This window comes from Suricata suricatta, chromosome 1 (assembly GCF_006229205.1).
Source record: "Suricata suricatta isolate VVHF042 chromosome 1, meerkat_22Aug2017_6uvM2_HiC, whole genome shotgun sequence".
In the NCBI taxonomy this organism is placed as follows: Eukaryota; Metazoa; Chordata; class Mammalia; order Carnivora; family Herpestidae; genus Suricata; species Suricata suricatta.
In genome coordinates, this window is record NC_043700.1 from 135,648 (window position 1) to 155,928 (window position 20,281).

Genomic DNA, 20,281 nt, shown 5'->3' on the forward strand with positions numbered 1-20,281 from the left:
GGAGGGACTCGATGTGGGCTCAGTGGCTGCTGGCAGGGGACATCCTTTTCCTTGGCTCCTGGGTGGTGGTCCTTGTGTGTGGAGCAGGCCCCCTCCCTCCCCACCCTGTCCTCGTGGTGCCTCCGTCCTGCACCTGCCATGTCCACCTCTCACACCTGGATGTGCCATCGCTCTGCCGGAAGGCCACCCACAACTTCCGGAACTCCCTGGGAGATGCTGACAGACAAAATTGTCTGCTGGAAACACCAGCTTGGTAGCTGTCCCCTGCCTGTTCGCAGGGTGAAAGCAGGCAACAGAAGCCGTTTCCTCTCTAACAGGAAAGCAAGCCTGCTTTCTCCCAGAGTCTCTAAGTGCAGACCTGAGTGTGGCCCTCGGGCACCATCTCCGGCTCTGGAGACGGTGGAGGAAAAGTGTGGGGGGCAAAGGCAGGCCGGCCGCCCGACCCCCAGCATGAGGAGGAGGGTCTCTGGGTCCCGGCGGCAGAAGAGACCAAAGGAAAGCTGCGTGAGGGTGTCTGAAGTTGGAGGGGCAGACACATCGGGTCCAGACAAAGCAGGACCCTCGCAGCGCGGCAGCCTCGTGCCCGGGGACGCACGCCAGCTGGGGAAGCTCGACACTGACTCCACACGCCTCGCGCTCTCCTTTCCCTCCCGGGGAGTTCCACCAAGAGGCCTCGGATCGTTTTATGTCACCGTGCCCAAGGCCCACGTTAGACAGCCTGAAAAGGCCAAACTCTGAGTGGTCGCGCGCTGCCTGCCCCCACTCGCCACGGGGTTCCCGGCCGCCCTCCCGCAGACCCGCCGCGGCCCGGAGCTCTGTCCTCAAGGCAGAAAACCGTCAACCTGCTCCTGCATTTTAAAGGCTAACATCTCATCAAGGACCACGTGGCCAGTGCTTACAGCTACGGAAACACATCCGTGAGGTTCTGGAAATGAAGGCGACTTATTTCTCCCAAAGAAACCAAAGTAGTTGAGACGGATCTCAAGCTTTGGTCCAGAGAGGAACAGAAATGGTGTGTTCTCTGCGGGCTGATGCGCTCACCGGGCCTGAAGGGCTGGGAGCAGATGTGGTTGTTTCTCGGGACTCAAACCACGGCCTGGTCCCCAGGATGCCACGGGGGTGCCAAGCCAAGGGGTAAAAGCTGTGGGAACAACCAGTGTGGCCAGAAGCTTCCTCTGTCTTCCTTGTGAACCATAAACTCAGAAACACAAGTGGACCTGCTTCTGGAGGATGTGGGCGCCAAGGAGCCCAAGCAGGGCAGGCTGGGAAGATACGGAAATGACAGGGTGACCGTCCTGGGTGTGGCAGAACTGGGGTGGGCTCCACAGCGGTCCTGACGGGCTTGGGCAGACACAGCCCAGCATGTGGCCAGCTGGACATACCCTGGAAAACAGGGCGGCGGTGTTGCCAGAGACTACAAGGAGAGGCACCGGGTCCGGCGAGGCCACTCCGGGGCATTTATCCGTGAGGACCGGCAGCAGGGACTGAGTCGGACGGACAGTGTTTGTAAGCACACATGCACTGGCGGACTGTCAGTTAGCCGTGAAGACGGAGCAGATTAGGGCTCCTCCTATGATGTGGACGGACCGCGGGGACATTTGCAGAAGGAAAGAAGCCAGTTGTAGAAGGAAAGACGCTGTGTGATTCCACTGGCATGAAGTCCTTGGGGGCCTCACCTCCGTGGAGACACAGAGATGGGGGCGTGGGGTCCCTGGGGTCCTCACCTCAACGGGGACACAGAGATGGGGGCGTGGAGTCCTTAAGGGCCTCACCTCAACGGGGACACAGAGATGGGGGCGCAGGGTCCCTGGGGGCCTCACCTCCGTGGAGACACAGAGATGGGGGTGCGGGGTCCCTGGGGGCCTCACCTCTGCAGGACACAGAGATGAGGGCGCGGGACTCGGGGCACGGGCCGGTGTTTGGCAGGGACGGAGTTTGAGCTCCGCCAGCCGGGAGGGTCCTGGATACGGACGGTGATGGGGGCGGCACTGCACTCTCCATGCATTTAACAGGCCGAGCTGCACACTTCAGCATGGATATGATAGAAAGTTTCGTTAGCAATTTTTACCACCATTTTTCGGAAGAGGAGGCATGATGGAAGGAGGCGATCATAGTGCCAGAGAAGCTTTTTAAAGAGGAAGAGAAAGAAGGGGCCATGAGGCACCGGCCAGAGCCGTGGGAGGGCAGTGTCCTTCCTCGGCCAGGAGGGTGGGCCCCGCCGTCCCACTGCACAGACCCCAGCCCCGTCTCCCACCTCCAGGAAACAGGGCAGGTTTTCAGAGTTACCTCAGCTGTGGGTGAACAGAAACCCGTCCGAGCCGCCTGACAGTGAGGGCAGGAGGGAGGGGGGCCCGCCTGGCTGGAGCCAGGGATCCCACTAACGCCAAGAGGCCCTGGCTCCCCCGCAGCTCAGCCGTGCCTCCAGGGGGTGCGCCCTCCATGTGAGGCCTCCATGCCCCCCTTCAGAGGAGTCGGCGAGATCTGGGGACTCAGCCTCCTGCCACTTGTCACCCGACACAAAGCAGGGATGCGTCCTTGCGGCTTGCTTGGAGGGGCCAGGGCTTGGAAGGAGCCACTCCGGGGCATTTATCACATGGCTATGTGACCCCTCCGGGTGGGACACAGGCCTTCCACGTGGGGTGTGCAAGGGTGACAAGGTAGCATGGGAAAGCGGCTGCCCGGGGTGGCGGGGACGGGAGGCCGGGAGGGAGGCAGGCAGCGCGGGGCTGGGGGCCGTCCACTCGTCTCTGTGGGCGCCCATGGTGTGTGTCGGGCGCAGACACGGACTGTGCTCTGCCCTGCTGTGGCGGGCGTTTGCCTTGAGACCGGGTCCCCCCTTGCTGCTGGGCGTCCCCAAGTCCCCGTGCAGGTGGAAGGAGCTCCCGTTCACGTGGCTGGGAAACCACGTGGTCATGCCCTGCTGGGTGGCCCCTGGGTGACAGTCACCGGCAGAGCCCATCGCAGTGATGGGGACCATAGCACGGTCACACAATGATTTACCAGGTGACGGAGGATTAGGCGGTCTTCGAGTCTATAGCTCTAAGTGTGTTTCTGGCATGTGCAAACTGTGGGCACTCCTCCGTGCTGAGTCTAGACCCGGGCACACAGACAGTGCACGTGCATGGTGCAGTGCAACCCAGCAGAGGCCAAGTGTTTTCTCTGAGACGGCAGGAAGCACCGTCCCAAGGACACAGCACCACTGGGGTCCTGGCTGATGGGCACACTGGTGACCCTGGGGGCTAAGGACGGTGAAGGAAGGCTCAGCGCCGGTGCTCAGGCACATCAGGCAGCCTCCGGGTCAGGCCCACGGGGCCCCAATGGCAACACGTCCACTGTGTTTCCAGAGTTTCCAGAGAGACTCCTCCAGGTGGGAACTCTCGTGGTTAAAAACCGATCCCATCCCTCAAGCTGGTTGACACGAAGGTGGGAGCTCATTTTTTATCACGGCCCTGGCCGCTCGCTGCTGGCAGCCCCCAGGTGCCAGCCCGGACCCCTGAACACCCACGCGGACTCTTACCTGGCCCCTGAGCTCAGAGGAGCCAGACCTGAGCTCAACGACTCAAGTTCAACTCACAGCACGGCTTCCAGCTAAACCCGCGTCACAGGCTCAGTTAGACTTTTAATCTCACGTTTGTGCTGCAGAGACGGTGAGCATTAGAGACGATCGAGCGTCTCGGGGACACTGAGGGGTTTCCAGAGGCGTCAGCCCCGCGGCACTGTCCTCGAGGGCTGGGAGCTGCTCTCCCTCCCTGACTTGGTGGAGCGCGCTGGCCAGGGTTGGACATGCAATTACCACGGACGGGCTCCCAGGTGTGAAGCGGCCCCTCCCACCTCCAGGGTGCCAGGAGTGTCTTAAGGAAACATATGCTTCTTTCAGAATTAAAAATTGAGTGCAATTTAAAGTCCTAGCCTAGAACTCAGCCAGCAGAATGACCCAGCATTCCAAGTGTCAAAGTCATCCAAATCAGTAACACCGCAAACAGCCAACTGGTCTACTACTGCTGTTATTTACAATGACACATGTTTTCAGAGAGAGAAAGGCATGAGGACGTGTTGTTTTTTTACCGACATGTTTGGAAATCCCAGCTGGGGTCACTAGAGCATGTGTATGCTTGAGGGCTGTGAATGTCTTATGTGCACAATAATGACAAGGAGCCCTGTGGAAGCTGGCCGGTTTCCTAGAATGTCTGAAGGGGCGTGGCGTGCGTGCACCTGAAATCTGTTTGTTGAGAGCAAGTGAAAACAGAGAGAAAGCAGAATCAGACCCATAAACAAGGAGAACAAACATGGTTGCCGGGGATGGGGTGGGGGATGGGTGAAGGGGCAGAGGTGCAGGCTTCTAACGGAGTGAATGAGTCCCAGGAATAAAAGGCATTGGGCGGGGGGGGGGGGGGGGGTCAAGTACAATGTAAGAGTGACTTAACAGGACAGGTGGTGAGCTTCCTGTAACATGTAAGAGTCAAATCTCTGTGCTGTAGCCTGAATCTAAGGTAACATTGTGTCGACTGTTCTCAAAGAAGTAAAAGAAAACAAATTAGAGGTGTGCCCTGTGCACAGGGCAAGGCTTGCCCCCACTGCGAGCCCTGCAGGTCACTTCGGTGACATGGGTGCCGGAAGTGGAAAGGAAGCCGGCCTCTCAGGACAGGTGTGGGCGCAGCTCCTTCTCTGGGTGCAGGGGAGTGTAGGGAGGGCGCCTCTGTGCGCAGCTGCTCTCCTGAGTTACTATCTCCTAGCATCACCTTGGGCTCTGCTCTGAAACCGGCGTGTCCCCACCGACCCGATAACCACAGCAATCCAGTTTCTGGCCACCTGTGCTGTTATTCCGTTTTATCATCTGCCGGGGCGTTTGAGTTCGGCCGGTGGCGTGACCCACTGCCCCTGTTTGCCCGGCCGAGGTTCGGGGCTACGGCCAGGACAGCCCTGGTTACGGACCAGGAACGGTCCTTTCCTCGTCTTGCAGGGAGAAGGGTCACTGGGTTTCTCTTTGCTGTGGATGGAAACCTCATCCTGTTTTTAAAGAAAAATCACTTCTGAGTTGATTAACAAGGTAATGGCTTTCTTCGGTTGTGGGACAGGAAAATCCCTGACAGTCCAGGGGACAGTTTTCTGATGAGAGAAACAATGGCACAATGAACAGACTCTGGCAGTATGAGGCCGTTAAAGCCTGTGGCAAGCTCGTCTTCAGCTCCCTGGAGCCCCTGGCGGGCAGCCAGAAGCTCACTGCCGGGTGTGAGCAGGGGCGGTCTAGCATCCTTACTCAAGGCCACTATTGCCATTACTCTGGCAGCAGCACTGACGGCTGTCATCTACTGAGGACTCAGCACGGGCCCCTCTCTACCCAGCGCTCGCCAGCCTCCTGCCCTGTGTGCTGCCGACAATCCCAGGCCGCTGTCTTACTCTCCCCACTGACGGGAAAGTTCACGGCCATTAGGGGATTTCCCAGGCTACGAGTGACAGGGGAGAGGGGGCACGAGCGGGGCTCTGAGGGAGCCGCACTCCTGGCCTGCAGTGGTGGAGGAAGGCACCAGGCGGGACCCCAACAACTGGAGTCCGGGTCAGGCACCGCCTTCAAAGGCAGCTAAAGTCAGCAGCAACCTGCCTCGTTAAACAGTGTGCGGTCCAGCTCGTGTCTCTCCCCCGGCCCCCCGCATGAAGGCACCAGCTGGTGCCCAGCTGGCTCTGGGGTCACGGCGGGACGGGAGAGCCCGCTGGGGCCCCTGTCTCACCAGCAGCCACGCCCGTCATCCCCTCCGGCTGCATGTGGCGCCTGTGAGCCTGACAGGCACAACCGTGGGGACACCCAGTACCACCCGTCACTTTCCACTCTTGTCCCCAGACCCGCAGCGTCTGGGGGAGGCCGGCACCGAGAGCCTGCCTGTCGGCGGAAGCCTCCTGGGAAAGACAGCCACCGGCCGGGCTGACACGTCACTCCCACACAGAGGAGGGGTGTCGAGAACCGAGTGACACGGACTTTCCGCGTCTGCCGTCAGGCAAGTCCAGGCAGGAGCACCACGTGCGCTCACAGCCTTCCCCTGACGCAGGCTGGGCCGCCGCCCCCCCAGCAGGTGACCGCCTGGCGCACGGGGGGCTCAGAGCGTGGACCCGAGGCCCAGGGGACTGAAAGGGTTCCCAACCTGGCTCACACAGCTGGCCTGGCTCAGGGTGCTGACGGCTCGCATGTAGCTCTGGTTCCGGGAGCGGAATTTCGGGGAGTTGTACTTGGCAGAGAGGTCCAGGCTGTGGGCAGCAGATGCGTCCCTTGCCGCTTGCAGGTAGCTCTGGCTAAAAGAGAAAAAGAAATGAAGAGAAAAGGCATTCCGTGAGCATGCTCCGAAGGGGGAGAGCAGGTGAGGGGCATTCCAGCCACCGCTGGGAGGCTGCTAGAGAGCTCCCCACACATTTGTCTTTTGAGGGACACCCTGGTCTTGGGCAAACACCCCACAGGCTCATTCACAAATGCAGTGGTGTCAGAAGGAACAGGGATGCTACTTACAAAGCCACTTGGCAACCTGACCTTCGTGGCCAGGTAGGGAAGTCAGGATCGTTCCACTTACACGGAAAAGGGTGCTGAACAGCACTGAAGCCGTTCACAGGCCTGGCTCCTGAATTTAAGCCAAAACCCTGAAAAATCATGTTCGCTCCTGGCAACTTTACACATTACGAAAAATAAAAGAAAAAAAGAAAGGCTAGCCTCCAGTTTTAACTTGTGCAAAGGAGCAGATTCTGGGACGTAGGCGGATGGATGCAAAGAGCAGACTAAGAAGTCAGCCCCTCTCATTATCCTAACGGCCACCTTCCTCCCAGTGCTCTTGAGAGTCCGTGTTCTCTGATCTCCTCTCCCGCTATTTTCTAAAATGTTAAAAGTATGGGAAAACCTTGAGTGCGTCTGGCAGATGGAAAGGTCAGCTTAGCTTAAACTTCTGGCCAATTGAATTCCCTTTCTTTCCAGTTCTGTTGACCATCTTTCCATAATAAAAGCTCAGCTTATCTGAGCGAACACTGGGGCCCAGAGTGGTTGATCTCACCTATGGGTCCCACCGGGAACCCTCGATGGGATCCGCGCACAGGTCTGTACGTAAACACGCATGTAAATACTGGACTGTTAAGGTCTGACTCCATGGCTTACTTTTCAGAGAAAATTCCTGATGTAATCTGTTTTCTCTGCGATTTACTTCTCTCTTTGAAAATGGGACAGCAGACAAACATGTGGGCTCAGTCACAAGTGCGGACAAGCAAAGACCATTTGTTGTTATTTCTGCTAAAATCAATAATACTTATACACCAATAGAATATAATTTATATTACAAACTATTATTATGGTCATTTCTGTTTTAAAACCAGGCGTTTCAGGGGCGCCTGGGTGGCTCAGTCCGTTAAGCCTCCGACTTCGGCTCAGGTCAGATCTCACGTTCGTGGGTTCGAGCCCCGCGTCAGGCTCTGTGCTGACCGCTAGCTCAGAGCCTGGAGCCTGCTTCCGGTTCTGTGTCTCCTTCTTTCTCTGCCCCTCCCCCTCTCATGTTCTGTATCAAACATAAATAAAAAAAAATAAAAAATAAAAAATAAAAAACCCAGGAGTTTCATATTCCAGCTCCCTTTGCTCAGAACAAAACAAAAAAACAAAGAGAGAGAAGGAAACGAGCTGTAAGGTGGTCCTAGTTTGTGCATGTGATGGGGACAGTGACCCGTCCTGGGCGCCTCGTGTGACCCCCTGCTTCAGGCCGGGGCCCCACGCCGCACCGCAGTGCACGCCAGGCCTGACCGCCAGGAAGACAGACGAGCCAGCCCCTCGTGTGGCCACCTGCTGTGGACGTGGCAGGGAGGTGGCCAGAATCCGTGGGAGCGGCAAAGAGCTGACAGGCGATACCCAGGTGAGGGGGCCGGGCTGTGCGTGTGCTGTGTGTGTGCATGCTCTGTGTGAGCTGTGTGAGTGTGCTGGGTGTGTGTGTGCGTGCGCTGTGTGTGCACGCTATCCCACGTCCCATGTGCGCGTGTGGGCACGGCCTCTGCAAGACCCTGGACTTAGGCTCCTGGCCTCACTTCTGACTTTGCAAAAATGCCAAGCATTCTGCATTTGCCCCTTCTGCTGTTTCCTTGAAATGGCTCACTTCCCACCTTGCGTTTGTGCCCGCAGGCCTCATTTCTCACTTTCTCCTGTAGAATCGCTCTCCCTTCTGACACCTCAGCACCCTCGGCCGGGGAGCCCCTGAAGGAGGAGAGTACCTGTGCATTGGCACTGCTGGCCCGTGCTGGGCGCTGGGAGCGAACGGATGCCCTCAGAATGACAGCAAGTGACCCTTTTGGTGGCTTTTGGATGGCACTCACACATGATTTGGTATATTTTGTGATTTTGTTTCAAACATGTTTTCTAACTCCTGTGACCTCCTTCTTCCCAAACCCGGCATGCTGCTTAGAGAAAAGTTGCTATTTTAGAAAGCTGAACACTATTTTTTTCTTTAAAAACTTTTGTTAATGTTTATTTATTTTTGAGAGAGAGACAAAGTGTGAATGCGGGAGGGGCAGAGAGAGAGGGAGACACAGAATCTGGAGCAGCCTCCAGGCTCTGAGCTGTCAGCACAGAGCCCAATGCGGGGCTTGCACTAAGGAACCTCGAGATCGTGACCTGAGCGGAAGTTGGATGCTCAACCGACTGAGCCCCCCAGGAGCCCCAGATTTTTTTTCTTTTAGTCAATGACTCACACCAGTTAACACTGGTGGCACACTATTGTGCTGGTCGCCCTTGTGAGCGATCTGCACCGTACAAACGGCACACAGAGTGGCCTGGGCAGGCTCACACAGAGCGCGTGACCCAGCCAGACCTCGTGTGGGCAGTCTGGCTCCCAGACTCATGCCTTCAGCCCCAAGCTCGCAGCTGCTGAGTCAAAGAAGCAGAGAACCCCAGAAGTATGCTCCTCCATTACTGTATCTTTCACATAGTTAAAAAAGCCCCCAACTTCAGCCTCATTAGGTTTAACAGAATTTATGTTTTTGTTGTAATGGTTTAGCATTTTATGATACAGTGTCCCCAGACCCGGCTATCTGTGTAAATCACAGACCTGGAGGCTGGAAATCAGGAATCAAGACTGAGAGGCACAACTGGACTTAGCAGCCACACATCTTCTCCTGCACAGAATGTGCCAAGAGTCCCGGGACCCCGACTCCAGGACATTCCGGTTCCTCTGTAGAAACCGGGCTCGGGAAGCCTACATCATCTTAAAACCCCCTCCAAGTCCCTTGGTTACTTCCTCAAATGGATAGTTTATACTTCGGGACCCTCGTTGTCAGGGGTAGAGATAGACTTTCATGCATAGGTCTGCAGCAACTGAGGAAACGTTACACGGAAACTATGAAGAGTTTTCCAGAATAACGTGAAGGCATTTTCCCCAGTTTTGTCCCTTCCAAGGACGCCCAAGTGGGACAGTCCCGTGCGTGCACACACCGCAGAGGCCCGCCTCAAGAGGCCTGGGCACAGCCGGGGGCCCAGAGCAGTGGTTCTGCATTTTCTTCCACGGAGTTCGGTGGGGATGTGTCTCGGGGGGGGGGGGGGGGGGGGGGGGGGGGGGGGGGGGGGGGGGGGGGGGGGGGGGGCTGCCTGGATGGGGCCCCGTTTTTCCAGGTGAGACTTGTCTCAACCAAACATTTCAACTGTTTAAACAGTTTTGACAAGGAGGAAAAGGAGATTTTTCCCCCCTCTAAAATGGGATTCGTAGAACAGAAATAGGAAGGCCCACTATGTTTTCATGAATGGAAACAAAGCGGACATGCAGTGAGGTCACGACCTCGAGTACACGAGTCGGTGAGTTCTGTCTGCAGGCTGCAGGCCCACACCCTGGTCGGGCTGGTGTCCTCACCCTCCTAGTGTCAATCCCCCGGAGGGGCACTGACGAGGCATTTCATTGAAGCTTTTCTTCTCATTCCCCGCGGCGACCATTTGTGTGTCTTCTCTTGTGACGGGACTTTTCAACTTTCCCATTTTAGAAACTGGGTTATTCGGCTCATGTTTTTGTTTTGTGGGAGCTCTTTCTATACTGTGCATTCACATCCCTTGTCTGATGTCAAGTCTTCTCCTCACTCTGGGCCGGCCCTTCCGGTGAGGACTTCGGAGGGGCGCAGGTCTTACAGGTGCCGGTGAGATCCGCTCTGATGTGTTTTCTCTGGGTGGTTCTTAACCGGGGAAGTTTTCACCTCCCACGGGACAATGTTGGGGGACATTTGGGTCACCACCACCACATGGGGGAGAGGCGTGTAATAGTAGAAGCCAAAGATGATGCTAAAGGTCCAGCAGGTGCACAGACAGACAGACGGCTCCTAATGGGAAAGCGTCGTCTGGCCCCAAAGTGCTGAGGCTGAGAAACCCTGGTCTGGTCTTATCCCAACCACACCATCCCCGCCCACACGGTCTCCCCCCACAACAGCATCGTGGTGCTTCCCCCAAGTGCACACCGCGCAGTGCCTAGGGTAGACTATACATAGGGCCATGAAACAAACCTTAACAAATGTTGAAAGAACAGAAATCATACATGGGACATGAGGACATTAAACTAGAAATCAATGACAGAATGGTTTCTGGAAAATCCCCAAATATTTGGGGATTAAACAACAGTTTTCTGACTCAAAGAGAAGTCTTTGAATGGAGACTAAAAATACGGTGGGATGTGGAATAGACATACCCACAATGGAACACTGCTCGGAGATAAGAAAGAATGAAACCTTGTTATTTGCAGCGACATGGAAGGAACTAGAAGGTATTATGCTGAGCGAAATAAGTCAGTGAGAGAAAGACCAATATCATATGGTTTCACTCATATATGGAATTCGAGAAACAAAACAGATGAACACAGAGGAGGGCAGGAAAAATAAAAACAGAGAGGGAGGCCCACCATGAGAGACTCGTGAATACAGAGAACAAACGGGGTTGCTGGATGGGAGATGGGGGGGGCGGGCTAGATGAGGGATGGGCACTGAGAAGGACAGCTGTTGGGACGAGCACTGGGTGTCGTAGGTAAGAGGTGAATCACTGGGTTCTACTCCTGCAGCCGAGACTGCACTGTAAGTTAACTCTCTTGAATTTAAATTTTAAAAAAATGTAAAAAGTAAAAATGAGCTATGAAAATAAAGAAAATACCTGTGCAGGTGACCCAAAGGCTGGAACGAATCATGTGTCAGAGATGGCAGCAGGAATTCAGGCTTAGCATAATGGAGCTGCCAAAATAATTTCAGAGGTGTGTGTTCTAGGTCTCCCTGCTAAGAGGGACCATCAATGAGCCCAGGCAGCGCCTGCCTCTTGGCTTCCAAATACCACTCCCTGCAAGGAGAGGGGACCTTGAAGAGCTGCTGCGTTCTGCAGCTGGAACTGGGACAAAAATCCGAGAACGTGAGTTGCCCAACTTTGTTCTTTGTCAACACTGTTTGACTCTTCCAACATTCTTTGCATTTTGACGTATCTTTGAGAATTCTCCTGTCAGTTTGTCTAAAAACTGAGGTTGCTTTGAACAGTTTGGTTTTGACTGAGGTTGCACTGAGGTTATGCCTCGGTCTGGGGAGAATCACCATCTCCATGTCGAGGATTCCATCACAGCATCTCTACGTCACCCCTCTTTAATTACTTGGAGCAGTATTTCTGGTTTCCAGGGGAGAAATTCACTAACACTGTTGCGATATTTAGAATGCATTTACAAATAACAAGTGTTGGTGACGATGTAGAAAAAGGAAGACCTTATGCACTGTTGGTAGAACATCAGCTGGCGCAGACACTCTGGAAAACAGTACAAGGCTCCTCAGAAAATTAAAAACAGAACTACCCTATGATCCCAAAATTCCACTGCTGGGGGTTTACCCAAAGAGACTGACAACACGGATTAGAGGGATGTGTGCGCCTGTGTTTACTACAATATGATTTACAGCAGCCAAGACAAGGAAGCGACCTAAGTGCCCAACAACTGATGACTGGACAAAGAAGATGTCACACACACACACCACACACACACACACACACACACACACACACACACACACACACACACTGATACAAACACACACTGGAATATTATGCAGCCACGAAAAAGAATGAAATCTTGCTATTTGCGGCAACAGGACAAGGATATTACACTAAATGAAGTAAGTGAAATAGAGAAAGACAAATAGCATATGCTTTCCTGCAAATGCAGAATCTCAAAAACAAAACAAATGAACAAACTAAAACACAGAAACATCCTTAACTACGGAGAACAGCCAATTGCTGCTCAGGGGGGAGGGCAGCCAAGGACGAGTGAGCTAGGTGAAGAGGATTAGGAAGTACAAACTCGCCAAAGCCCCACAAATTTTACATTTTCCAGTTGTTCACTGATGGTCTAAAGAAACACAGCTGATTTTTATGTTATTTTGCTAGTGCCCTGGCCTTTGTAAATGCCGTTATTAGTTGTAGTGTTTGTCTTGTACTTTCCTTAAATTTTCTGTGTGAATGGTCTTGTCCTCTGAGCATAAACAGAATAACATTCTTCCTTCGTAGTCTCAATGTTCGTGGTCTTGCTTGCCTTATAACTGGCTGTCTTCCATGCTAATGTTAAGTAGGAATGGTGAGGGCTGACGTCCTATCTTTTACCCAACCTTAGATGAGTTTAATATATATATTGGCTCTACGTTTTAAACATGCCCTTCCCCCAACTGGAGAAGTTCCCTTTTATTCCGGGTTTGCTGAGAATTTTGTTTTTCCCTCATGTCGTGATATGATTGTAAAAGGTATCCTCCTCATTTACTAATATGGTAGACCCCTTCATTGATGTTTAGACATTAAATCAACCATGCATTTCTGGAATTATTCCTATTTGGTAATGAAGAAACTGTACTTGGTTCTCTTTACATATTATTGGTTTGGAATGTTAGTAATTTGTTTAATTTAAAACAATATATTAGTAAGTGCCTTTTTGGGGTAACATTTTTGGTATCCGAGTTATGCAGCCTTCATACAATAAGTTGAGAAGTAACATATTCCTTCACCCTCCAGTTAATATGTTTTTACGTGATTTGTGTTATCACTTCCTTTAGGATTTAATGGAAATTTACCAGTGAAACTATTGTGGCCAAAAGTTTTCTTTGTGGGAATGTTTTTAATAGTGAATGAAACCTTTTAAATACATAATAGAACTATGTGGATTTTCTATTTCTATTTCTATTTCTTTCCATTAAAAACTATGTTTTTCAAGGAATTGGTCCAATTCAGATAAGCTTCAGTTATTGGCATAAATTTGTTCATAGTTTCCCCTTATCTTCCTTTTAATCTCTGTTGGACATATAGTAATTTCCTTTTCTGTTCCTAATGTTTATAAAATGTGTTTTCTCTCCCACCTCCCTCGTTTAGGTGATTGGTCTTGCTGGGGGCCTATCAACGGCTCACATTCCCAGAATCCTCCTTCCATGTTCTCAACCTGCTCTTGAGCAGTGAGTTTCTCACCCCCGGTGTGTGCCCTTCTGTTTCTGAACTATCAGTTGGTTCTTTCTACAATCTGTTCACTCGTCAAGACCATCTTTTCCTTTAAGACTTAGAACCTCATAATAGCTGTGTTTGCATTCCATGGAAGACCTCATCACAGCCGCTTGAAAGTTCTTTTGGCTAAAGCCCAACATCTGGGTCATCTCAGGGGTTATCTTCACTTTTTTCTTGTTAATGAGCTTCACTGTGCTACTATTTTGCATGTTTTTTTCTTCTTTTTTCTTAGGTATAATGGACATTGTTGACAGAGACTCTGGGTCCTGTTACCTTCCTCTGAGGAGGGCTGATTTCTGTTCTGTGGGACCCTCCTGAACCTGTGGGTGTGTGGTTAGACTCATTCCCAGGATGCGTCTGTGGAAAGCTCCAACTGCTCGCCGAGTCATCGTTCACCGTGTTTAGGTCTCTTGCTATTTTTGAGACACCATGACTTGCTGGGCTCTGGTCCCTAACTTTCATCATCTTCGGTGGGCAGCAGCTGAAAACTAAACTCAGATCAGGGGTTGTGCAGATTCTGGGATTCCCTCACTACAGCTCCTTTGTTTCTGGGCTGTCCCTTTGCACCCTCAGCCTGCACCTCCCGCCACTCTGGACATTCCACATCCTGTTCCTTCACGTCCAGAGTCACGACACAGCCCTTTGCTTAACTTCTTAGCCCACGGCATGAGGGCTGGGCTCATCTCCATGTGGATTTCATGGAGCGTGCTCCTTCAGCAGCGTCTGAATATCATCTACTTCCCGCCTGCTGGGGTTTGCTGTCCTGTCCTGTTGTTTTTTAAACTACATATGTTTATGTATTATATGTTTATATATACAAAACAGATAGATACAGCTGATCCTTGAACAATGCAGGTTAGGGGAACCTAACTGAGAATCCATGTTTTGATTCACCCCAACCTCTTGTAATAACTTACTGTTGGCTGGAAGGGAGACTTACTGATAACATAAACAGTTAATTAACATGTATGTCAACACTATATGTATTACATGCCATATTCCTACAATAGGATGAGCTGGAGAAAGGAAACTGTTATTTTGAAAATCATAAGGAAAAGAAAATACATTTACTATATTTATTAAAAAATCTGTGTATAAGGGGACCTGCATGGTTCAAACCCATGTTGCTTAAGGGCCAGCTGTATGTATTTGTAGCAGATAAATAACATATTCCAGAGTTACTTTCTGCAGGAGAGTCAGTTCTCCAGAACTCCTACTCATTAAATTTTATTTTTAAAAATTATATGGTTAAGGTGGCATTTGTCATTTGTGTGGCTCGCTGAGATCTCAGTTATTTCACTGTTACTTGCTCAGGGAGCTCACCACTGTGAGAGGCGGCGTGGCCCCCGTGATGGGACCCAACAGACCCCCTAAAGCCATGGTACAGGCACACGGCCTACATGCCTCCAGAGAGGTGCATTTTCCGGAGACTCGAGGTGACAGCTCGCTGGAGCCCATGCTGGTGACGGCCCCTGGTTGACCAGGTGGCTGTGGCCACGGTTCAGACAGCCGTCCTCGTCCTGCCCGGTGGTGTCCACGGGGAGGTCCCCACAAGGCAGCTGGAAACGACCGTCTTCACGGAACCACTTGCCAGGTGAGGCTCCTTTGCCTGGTGCAGGGCCTTCAGGCCCAGCCACTTTCCCTCCGGAGATTCTCCGAGATGTGCCATATTCTTTCCAGAAACTTCCTGTCTGCGTAGAGACCATGTTGGAGCGTGTTAGGGGTCCCGTGAGAGTGTGCACGGTCCTCGGAGCACTCTGCGTGACACAGGAGCCGGCGGCCCGGGCTGTGGGCACTCCGAGGGACCACGGAGGCTGCACCCAAACTTACAGGATGGGGCGTCCCTAAGGTTGCTCCAGTCTGCCACGTCACCCTCTGGTTCACTTTTACTGAATGACGCTTTCAGTCTTTAAATTGGTCTTGTTGCCAAAATTTGTAATGGGAATTGTTGAGTATAGCCAGAATAAAAGGTATCAACTTAATTCCTCCACATTGAACATCTCTGAGGTTTATTTTTTAAATTCAATGTGCTGACATCCTTCCCTATAATTTATTTTTCTAAAGAGACACAAAATTGAGGCCAGTATTAGTGAACTTATCCTAAGAGTTAACATCAAGAGAGAGGGACCCAAAGGCGCAGAACAAAGCAAACCCTCTAGAAAGATTTTTTTTCAGCATTAAAATGCTTCCCCCAAATATGTTTATCCATCAAAATGAGTCATCCATCTAACACACATTTATCGGGCGCCTGTCACAGAAACAAGATGACTGAATCATTGCCCCTTGTCCTCAAGGGGCCCCAATGCCACACATAAATCTTTAACGCAGTTTGATTTTCTGAAGGATGTATTTAAAGAGAACCAGTGTCCTCCTGAAAATCTTGTCTTTCTCTCACTTAAATTGCTTTGGGCTTCAACTTCTGAAATGTATTTTAAAGAAAAAGTGGCAAGGTTGTGCCGAGGAGCACGAATTAGTTTGCACTCTAAGGAGAACAGGTTAAAGAATCAGAGAATGATCAGCATTAAGGAGAAGTTCCATTAATCACTTACCTTCCCTGGGATGAGTATCAATATATCAATATCAATAGATGTAAATGTATCAAAATCAATGAAAAAAATCTGCTCTTATTACAAAATTATTTGTCAGTACACCTCCAGAGATTAAATTAATATACATTTCAAAATTTTAATAAGTGATAAGTTTTATATAACTATACGAATATTTGTAAGTCTGGTATAATACAGTATGGAATACATTGAAAATTTATATTCTGAAATACTCAATGGGGTGCAGCCACTTTACAAATGGTCTGGGAGTTCCTCGAAAGGTTAAATGCAATCCCACATGGCCCAGCAATTTTACTTCCAGGTACGTGTCTAAAAGAATGAAAACTCACGTCCGCACAAAGGCTTGTACAAGGATTCATAGCAGAATTTCTCACAATACCCCTGAGTGGAAGCCACCCAAACATCCACGACTGATGGGCGGGTACTCCACAATGGTGTATCAGCCCTGAAAGGAGATGGCCCACGGACAGCCTCTACCACAGGCATGAACCTTAGAAACCTGATGCTCGGCGTGGGAGGCCAGGTACCAACAGGCCGCACGTCATATGATCACACTTGCACGAAACTCCCAGGCTAGGCAAACCCAGAGGCGAAAGCAGATGGGTGGTAGTTCGGGGCCAGGGTAGTGACTGCCAGTGGGTACGGGGTTTCCATTAGGTGTGAAGAAACGTTCTAGAATTGATCACAGGGAAGATGCACGAGTCCGAATGTACTAAAAGCCTTCGAACTATGTGCTTCGAATGGATGAACTGTGAGGTGCATAAATTATATCTTCACAAGGCTGTTAGATATGACAAAAAATAGAAAATCAGATATGAAAAGTACCGTATTTAATTTTACATCATTTTTAAATTGAAGTGGAATCTGTGTCCGTCATGAGGACGTGGAAGGAATTTGCAGCAACGAACTGAGGTCCCGCGGGTGCCTCTGGGTGGTGGGCTGGCTCTTGGCAGCGCTCAGAGGAGACGTGGTGCGGTTAGCAACGAGCCTTCCACGGACACATCTGCTGTCCTTGGGGCTGGACAGGACTCTCTGAGGAAGGTCTGGTAACCCACCTTGTCTCATAAAGGGATCTCGATGGAGGGGTGACAGGATATCCCCAGGTCCCAGAGCTGTGATTGAGCTAGATTCAGGGACAAAGACCTCAACCCCCCAAGTGTACGTATGTTACTCTGTATCATATGTGAGGATTTTTAACAGTAGCAAAGGGGTGCCTGATGAGCTAACAGCCAGGATGCACAAAAAAGCTGTGTGTCGGTTTGCCTCTCTGGGGCTGTCCCTGGCTCAGGGGCCTTGCTGAGTCACCAAAGGGCCTCATGCTCCATTTCCCCATTAGAAAACAGAACAGGAAGTTATTTGGGGCCCTGGGTTTGCAGGGGGAGGGGATGGCCACTGAGATGCGCAGGGCATAAAAGCCTTAAATTGCTAAATAAAAAGCCCTGTACCGAAGGGGCATCTTAGGCAAGCAAAATGCAGAGCGTTTCCAAAGCTAGCGTACAAAGCATGCGCTGGGTCCACTTTCAGTGCTGAGCAAAGCAAGCTCAGGGTGATGTGGAGATTGTCCTGCTCCTCGAGGGTGTCATAAATCTTACCCCTGAGAGGGACGGTAGCTCACCATCTGCATGAGTGGCGACAGAAATGCAAAGTAAGTCTGTCTACCAGCTTCCCCTTAAATTATTCAGTTCCCTTAAAGAGGGAGGGGCTAAATGCTGGGAAGAGCCGATCTGAGGCCTGAAGACCTGGCTCTGAGGTCTGGATTCCATCTGTGTGCATCCTTGCAGCGGGGAGCTGAGCAGGTCCCTAACGACCTTGACCCACACTGTCTTCCTTTGGCAATGAACGCAATGGTCAACTGCCTTCTTCTCTGTTTTGAGCTTCTCTTTTTAAACCAAGTAAATGGGTTTTCTTTTTATAAGAGTTTCCGACAGTCTTGGTTTATATTTAAAGGTTAGTGGCAAGGCAACAAGAACACATCCATTCGGGGGTTTTGCAAACACTGACCTATACCAGACCCCCTGGGAGCCTGCGGTAATGCCGATTCCTCGATGGAATTCCTGCAAATGGGTTAGAATGTCCAGTCAACATTCTGGGTGATTCTGCTGCAGGCGGTGTGTGGACCCGCCCGCAGTGGAGAAACACACAGTTACTTGGACAGAGAGACGGGGAATCTGGATTTTTGTCCATTTCATCCACAAATAATGAGTCCGCTAATGAAGTATCTTCCCTGTGGTGTCAGGAGACCGGTCTGCAGCATCCACAAAACCACGATCCACACGTCAGCTGTCGTGTGTGCGGTCACTTGTCTAGACTCCTTCACGCACGAATTCTGTGTGCCCATCACTGTGGCCTCACGAGCGGGACCGTGCGGCCTCGGAGCGGCCGACATTGTTGCCATGGCCCTGCAGAGCAGGGCCGTCCCTGAGCGCCCTGCCTGGGGACGGAGAGGCAGGCTCAGGAGCACTGCTCACCTGCTCACGGGAGAGGCCCCCCTGAGCAATCTGTGCTGCATCTCATCGAATATTCAAGGGTCAGATACTGAAGAGCAGGTTCCGGCCTGGAGGAGCACCGGGACCCCACCCTGGCCGCCTCAGAAGTGCCCTAACCCTCCTGCAGGCCGAGTCCCTCCCACAGTCACCAAGACCAGAGACACTGAGTGCTGGGCTCTGTGACAATCCGAGGGACCATGGCCACGCAGCTCCTCACACAGTGTCACCGGGTGCCTCGGCCAGACGTCACTCCCCATTTTACCAATAGCCAATAGGCCAGGACAGCAAGGTGAGTGACTCGGAGAGGCTCCCACCCCCGGGTGCGCGGCTCCCAGACTTCCCAGCAACCAGATTTCTGAGTCCCGGCCAAGTATCTCAAAGGTTCAGAAGATGTCTGATGGGTAGGACGAAAGGAACAGCGCTGGCCCAGCCACCCGGCTGCTGTTGCTTAGAAGTGATTGCAGACACACTAGTGACTAATTACAGGAGTGACACGTCAATTAATATATTCATTGCATCACATTAGTCAACTCGTTACCCATTCATCTAACCACTACTTACAGAGCGACTGCGGGATGTGTGTCTGGGAGCCAGGTACACGGGGAGACAGCGAACGCGGGGCCAGTGCGGGGCTCAGACTCCCGCGGGGGAGAGACAGGCTGACCAGCAGCAAACGCTAATGATTTTCTTTGACGCCCAAAGAAGTTAGAGCCACATGCAATCAAGCCTTCGAGATGCGGTCGACGGAAGGGAGGGCCCCAGGGCACTCGGAAGATCACGGAGAGCTGGAAGCACCCCGGGGATGAGAGTGCGGCCAAGCTGGCAGCGGCCCCCCACCGGGAAGCCGGGAGGTGAGCAGGCCAGGTGAAGGGAGCACCCCAATTCCTGCCTGGACTCACCTCAGGCTCACATGCAGGAACCCCAGAGCTCCTGAAAGGTCCCTGTGACCCTCCACCAGTCTGCAGCTCCTTCTCCCCTCCGGCAGCCCAGGACCCTCATCTCACCCCTCCCTCCTCTCCATGCTCTCCCTCCCAGCACCAGGAGCACCCCTCATACCCGTGCCCACCATGGGGTCTGGGCCCCAGATCCCTCCCCCGCTGCTCCAGGCAGACCCTGCAGGCTCATGTGCGGCCTGCGTTGCACCCTGACCTCCACTGCCCAGGGTGCTGCTCCTGGGGTCTGCCCTCTGCAGGGGCACCGCCCTTCTCCCCCCCCACCCCCCACCCCCTGGGACATCGCTCTAGCTGCCCTGTCTGGAGGCTCCACCCAGGAGAGCACCTGACACCTGCCCCAGGTCCCTGCCCCTCCCTCAAGGCCCTGAAACCTGTGCTGGGCACTGACCCTGTCCCCCTTCCCCTGGGAGCGCACAGGCATTTGCCATCGCCCTACCTGAGCTTCTGCACCACCAGGGGGACTCTGGGTCCTCACCTTGCTAATTCCTAAAGACCTAATCCACACCTGCCCCTTAAATATGTCTCACTGAGGGCTCCCCACGGACACCCTCCAGGGTCTCCTGCCGAAGCACTCCCACCACCAGGCTCCCCTTCCCCATATGGAACCTCTCCACCCTGCACCCACTGCCATCTCCCCCTCTCTCTCCACCCACTACCACCTCCCCCCTCTCTCTACCCACCATCCACCTCCCCCCCTCCTCCCCCTACCACCTCCCCCCCACCCCTATCACCCCCCTCCACCCCTACAACCTCCCCCCTCTCTCCTCCCCCTACCACCTCCCCCCCCGACCCACC

General features: G+C 52.5%; 1 protein-coding gene across 2 annotated transcripts in view; it reads right to left on the minus strand.

The window, feature by feature from the left end:
• The window catches only part of DLGAP2 (DLG associated protein 2), a 648,525-nt gene that overhangs the window by 54,943 nt on the left and 573,301 nt on the right, over positions 1-20,281 (minus strand). For both annotated transcript variants that reach the window (XM_029933318.1, XM_029933322.1), the window contains one exon: positions 6,135-6,282. In XM_029933318.1, the coding sequence (XP_029789178.1) occupies positions 6,135-6,282 (148 nt within the window). The remainder of the gene's footprint in view (positions 1-6,134; positions 6,283-20,281) is intronic.